Genomic DNA, 6213 nt, shown 5'->3' on the forward strand with positions numbered 1-6213 from the left:
CAGGAGGCCTTCGACATTGCTGATGGTCTGGGATCAGATTCAGGAGGTCTTCGACATTGCTGGTTGGTCTGGGATCAGGAGGCATCGTTCGCCGTCACATGTGATCCGGGACCTGGAGTTTTGACTTCACATCCATTCTCTACAAGCCTTGGGAACTTTGGGTGCGGAATCATCCGCGTGTTTATGCAGGCGCGCCTTGGTTGGCAATGGTCATTACTCTTTGGTAATGACCATTGCCAACCTGTGACCAATGAACGCGTCTTGGTTGGCAATAGCACTGGGATCAGTTCAGTCACGTTCGTTTCATGAAGACGATGACGTCTTTCTTATTTCCGTCCGCACGCCACACTCCTGCGACCATCAACACTTGTTGCCGGCAGACATCAAGCGCCTGTTCGGCTGCTCCCACGATCGCGCTCACGAGCTGTTCGAGGCGACGCTGCGCGAGCAGAACTGTCCGTTCGTGAGCTTCAGCTGCCGCGACCACGCCGAGTACGAGTCGGGGGAGTGTCAGCGGCTGGACAAGGCGACCATCGGCCGCATGGGCATGGATAGCGTCCGCTTCAACCTCAGCGGCTCCTACTACCTGGAGACCACGGACGACAAGGGCGCCTTCTGCAGTACGGTTTGACGCGATGACGTATGGAGCTGTGTGACGGCGGTGCAGGGGGTGCGTTCGGCTAGTTCGATAGAAGGGTTGTAAATTCGATATCGGCCATTCCATGATACGTATTGCATTGCTTCAGTTTGTGATGCAATTTTCTGATTTTGATGTTAAAACGGTAAAATGAAAAAGATCATGGTCAACGGGGGAAGGGAAAGCACTTGCTTACTAAATGTAGAAATTGCAAACGCATTTCCGTGACGGTGCAGTCGTATTAGGTGTCGTAAGAATGACGGGACGAATTTTGTTCGTCCTCTTTTGCTCCAAAGTGATGCGTTTTCTTTGCTCTTCGGCTAACTTTTTGCCTTTTCTACTGATGTGGTATTTAATGGCTGGATTTGTTTTCGACACAGAAAGCAAGAGGTTTTAGGAAAAAGGGACACATTTTTAACCGATCTTGCATATTTTACTTCAGGGCAGGCGCTTATAATTTTGGCCACCTCGGGAGCAGTGGCCACATTTCACAAGGGTATAGTTTTATGTAGATGTATTTTTCATACGCTTGTGGGGTAATTACAGCTCCTTCTTAGCCCCCCATGCCCAGCTTCTTAAATGCAGCTCACGTCCATACATATAGCCTCGCATTCTTCCCGTTGAGATAGAGGGGACCTAGAATTTTCTACCTAGTAGGTAGATAGAGGGGACCTAAAATTTTCAGACCCCCCAATTCTGAATCCGAATACGTGTCTAAACTGACCATGAAGCTGTGCCTCTACAGACTACCCCGTTCCCGAACAGCAAGGCCAAACCAGTTTGACAATGCTTTCGGACCAAGCGCCTTGACTCTGCTTAGACTATTGCTGATTAAGCGTGGTTCTGCCGCTAGTGCACTACCTGGAGGTGCTGATCCAGCTCGGGGATGACCAGGAGGAGATACACGGCAACATCATCTTCGTCATCGAGAGTGGCGGCGCGACGTCGGACCTGCTGCCTGGCTGGAGGTGAGTCCCAGTGGAAGTCAGCTGGCGTTTATTGGCGTAACCTTTCTATGACATGGCTGTTATGGCTGTTGTGATGGCTGTTATGTTGGATATTATGGCCGTTATGTGACATGGCTGTTATGAGTTGCTTGTTCCCAAGTACCCAAACGTGTTCGTAAACATCCAACGTTGTTCCCGAATTTAAAAATGGTTTCTCAAATGCAAAAAAAATGCAGCACATGGGGAATATGAGAAGAGTTGCGCCAGCAGACTAGTCATCTACATCACAGTAACTGTCCCTTCATCAGCAAGTTTATAGTCTGGGTTAAGACATTGTAGTCTTATATTGTCAAAATCAAGTCCATTGTAAGCGCCAGTCGAAACATAGCGCCCGAGTGCCTTCGTTAATCCTGGCTCTGCGTCGCCGCAAATTACCATGGATCTGGTACTCATTGCTACGCGCCTGCCCGGTTCGGCCAGTTGGATTCAGCCTCTGCGTATTCACGGATGGCTTTAAACTTAACAGCTTCCGTAAGCGACGTTTTTGAACCTGTCCATGAGTCATGTCGTGAAGGTAAGATGGAAACTCTCAATGTTGCAGACGATGCCAGCAGGTATGAAATGTTTTGCATATAAAAGAGACACAAATGTGCCTATACGTTGCCCCACAAATTGGTGACTATGCGAATTGCGCCCCGGCTGCCTATCCATGACTAGCCCCAGGTTTATGGCAGTGCTGCTCTCGCTGAGTGCAGATGAGCCAAATCGGACATTGACCTTAGGACCACGTAGCACTTCACCATCCAGGTAGCGTGTTTTGTGAGCCCAAAACGACTTGCTGGTTTGTTGCCGCGCTGACGTCAATGGATTAGAAAGACCCAGTGGGGACGCAATTCCCTAAGCACTAGGCCGGTAACGATGCCGCCGACACGCGACTCGCTCCATGCTGCCCGCAGCAGTGGCGGTAGTCGACCTTATAGAGCACCATCGTCTCGTGCACTGCCTCGAGAGTGACTCTCGAATGAACATGGTGAATGTGTCATCTTGCTCATCACAGTTCAGCGCGGCACCTGGATTCGCCAGCACCGCACCATGCGGTCCGGTACCTGGGTCCGACGCCATGCAGTCCAGTACCGGGGTCCAAGGCCATGCGGTCCGGTACCGGGGCCCGAGGTCACCGCACCATGCGGTCCGGTACCGGGGCCCGAGGTCACCGCACCATGCGGTCCGGTACCTGGGTCCGAGGTCACCGCACCATGCGGTCCGGTACCTGGGTCCGAGGTCACCGCACCATGCGGTCCGGTGCCTGGGTCCGCCTCTGACTGTGCCTGGGCCCGCCACTGACTGCCCCTCCCTCCGGCAGTTCGGGAACAGTGATGACCCCGGGAGTTGAGATCCGCACGACGCTCCACTCGCCGGTCGACCCTAGTGACCTGGCTTCGCTCCACTTGACCTGGCACGCGCAGGGCAGCGGCGGCCCGCGGGTCCTGCGGCCGGCGCGGCTGAGGGTGCGCCGTGTGGACGCCGAGCTCCGGGTCACGACTGACGAGCTGTGCGGCGACGCGGCTGAGGTCAGCGATAAGGAGACGGTGGCGTTCCGGCCGTGTGCACCGGCAGGTCACTGAGGGCGCTGTGTTGCCTGGCCAGGTCACTGACAGAGCCATGTGTTAGCTGGACAGGTCACTGACAGAGCCCTGTGTTAGCTGGCCTGGTCACTGACAGAGCCCTGTGTTAGCTGGCCAGGTCACTGACAGAGCCCTGTGTTACCTGGTCAGGTCACTTACAGAGCCCTGTGTTAGCTGGCCTGGTCACTGACAGAGCCATGTGTTAGCTGGACAGGTCACTGACAGAGCCCTGTGTTAGCTGGCCTGGTCACTGACAGAGCCCTATTTTACCTGGCCAGGTCACTTACAGAGCCCTGTGTTAGCTGGCCTGGTCACTGACAGAGCCATGTGTTAGCTGGCCTGGTCACTGACAGAGCCATGTGTTAGCTGGACAGGTCACTGACAGAGCCCTGTGTTAGCTGGCCTGGTCACTGACAGAGCCCTATTTTACCTGGCCAGGTCACTGACAGAGCCCTGTGTTAGCTGGCCAGGTCACTTACAGAGCCCTGTGTTAGCTGGCCAGGTCACCGAGAGGCGCTATGTTCACTACCCGTATCAGCGAGTGGCGTCGTGTCAGCTGATGATGTTTCTCGGAGCGCACTGACTCGGCTTAGTTGGCGGTCAGGGACCATGTGACCTGAAGTATGCATGTGCGCCCGCTGAACGGAGTTTTGCACGCGCAGGACATTGGGAGTATCATCAAAAAGCTCGCCTCGTTGGAGGTCATGTGACGTCACGCGGCGAACCAGGCTTAGTACTTGCCTCTGTTTTTGCGCGTGCTGATGTGGAATAACCGCAGCTTGTCAAGAGTGGTGTGCACTCAGTTGATTCCAAATGTGACTTAAGCCGTTATTGATTCATGTGCTGTGAAGATATGCTATGCAATGCATGCACACCTAAGAAACACACAACCGGTGTTTGTGTTTTTTTTTTAGTGTGAATGTCTAGACTATGAATGTCTAGACTAGAATGTCTAGACTACTGACCTAATCTACTGTATAAACTACTGAAACTGCTAATCACAGCAACATGTAATTTTCAGTGAAACCAATGCATTTGTTAACTAACGCTGCATGCACTGCCGGGAATGTTCACACCAGCTGCTTAATCAGACGTGATTTTTCTACAGCTTTGCTCTGTGAACAAAGTGCAACCCGTGGTATTGGTTTCGTAAGAGAAACGTAAAATAAGCTGCCGGCGTAGATCGACGTCGTGATGCCACCGAACTAAAATTCCGTCGCCCCGCTATCACCGCGAGATGGGACCAGCGCCACCTGACGGGGGGGGGGGGGGGGGCATCACAGCCGTGCGAGCAGAAGCGGGTCCGTTGGTGCCCGCAGGGAGATGAACCCGAGCGTGAATTGTGGATCCACACGTGTGTGGGATGGTTTAGGAACTGATGCTGGCTGTTGGCGACTAGGACAGAGAAACACATGAAGCTGGATGCACGGTGTAGGTGACGGAGCCGGCAGTGTGCGGAAATTGTCACAAATTCGTCGACGTCTTTCGTCGAAATTGCCAGCCCTGGTAAATTCACAACCAGCCAAGTTGCACGCAATAGAATTAATGAATTACCGTGCGAACACTACAGTAATGGTCCTCTTTACCTACCAAACTGTTGTGAAACGTGGCTGTTCGATGCGTTGGTGAGGGTCGTACTTATTAGTTCATAAACGCGTCTCATCGCCTTACCTTAAATCTTGACACTTTGTAAACGAAGGTGATTGGTAAGCAAAAGCCCACATGTCTCCAGTCGCCTCGCTCGTTCACACTGGAATGAGCGAAGCAGCGGAGAGTCACAAGAGGAAGTCACGCAGAGAGTCTTAATGACTGTTTGTGGCTAAATAAAACAGCGCGTTTTTTATTCGGTGTGGTTTAGATAATAGCCTTTCATGAGAGTGATGACCATCCTAGTGCCGTGAAGTGAAGGAGAGTGGATAGCGGTGGGGCAAAACCGCATTCAAGTGCTGGCCATCCGCCAGAGATCGAGCCCGCAGAGGGGACATTTGCCCGGCAGTCAGACGGGGTCTTACTGCAGGGAACACTTACGCCCAATCATCGCTGGTGCGTGTAGCCTGCCTCGGACAAACGGAGCCGCGAGCCTGCAGGGTAAAGCAAGCCAAAGCGGATAGAAGGGTGGATGTTGTGGTGGGAAATGTAATAACAAACTAGGAACCGAGCAAACCGGTGCTAGTATATGCAACCAACGGCAACGGTGGCATCCATAATTTGTAAATACCATAGCTCCCCTGCCAACGAAATCCAAAAACGTAGCTGGGCTAAAAACGTTGATCCCTTGCACTCCAGCCTGGTCAAAAAGTAGGTTTTTGCGTACCTATATATCATGTTTCATATATATATATATATATATATATATATATATATATATATATATATATATATATATATATATATATATATGTATATATATATATATATATATATATATAATACACATATACATATGTGTGTGGTGTGTGTGTGTGTGTGTGTGTGTGTGTGTGTGTGTATACACGTATATGCATATATATTTGCGTACCTATACATAATCGAGCTTACACACGTCAGGTCTATGGCAAAGAGTGGTATGGTTTCTCCTTACTATGCAAAAAAGCACTTCAGAATGGTTGCACATAATGCAGTGCACCCGTCACAGGAACATCCTGTTGGCGCGGTGCGAAGAGCTTTTCTGGCAGCGGCACCGTTGGAAAAAAATAGCGTAGCCTCTGAAGTCACCACAAGAACATGACTGACGTACGTGATAAGCCGGTGAGGGAACAGCGTTTTCCTTTTGCTATCTGATTCTTATCCCCGTCAGACCGGTTAAATATCCCCCCCCCCCCCCCCCCCCCCCAGTGGCACAGCCGGAATCTGCTGTGGTCAACGTGTTCGGTGTGCTTTAACTGAAGAATGTGATTTTGTTGTGATGTAGCTGATAGTGTGATAACGATCAATTCTATCTACTAAATAGTTGATAGCATTTACTTGTGGGCGCTGTACTCGCACATCGGCCGGTTGCCCTACG

General features: G+C 51.3%; 1 protein-coding gene across 1 annotated transcript in view; it reads left to right on the forward strand.

Moving 5' to 3' along the window:
• The window catches only part of LOC119114152 (endothelial lipase-like), a 3402-nt gene extending 193 nt beyond the window's left edge, over positions 1–3209 (forward strand). The window contains exons 2-4 of the mRNA XM_037238362.1: positions 381–620; positions 1491–1605; positions 2948–3209. Coding sequence (XP_037094257.1) covers positions 381–620; positions 1491–1605; positions 2948–3209 — 617 coding nt within the window. The remainder of the gene's footprint in view (positions 1–380; positions 621–1490; positions 1606–2947) is intronic.
• The last annotated feature ends 3004 nt before the right edge of the window (positions 3210–6213 follow it).

Source organism: Pollicipes pollicipes, unplaced genomic scaffold (assembly GCF_011947565.3).
Source record: "Pollicipes pollicipes isolate AB1234 unplaced genomic scaffold, Ppol_2.1 Scaffold_7262;HRSCAF=8765_pilon_pilon_pilon, whole genome shotgun sequence".
Taxonomy (NCBI): domain Eukaryota; kingdom Metazoa; phylum Arthropoda; class Thecostraca; order Pollicipedomorpha; family Pollicipedidae; genus Pollicipes; species Pollicipes pollicipes.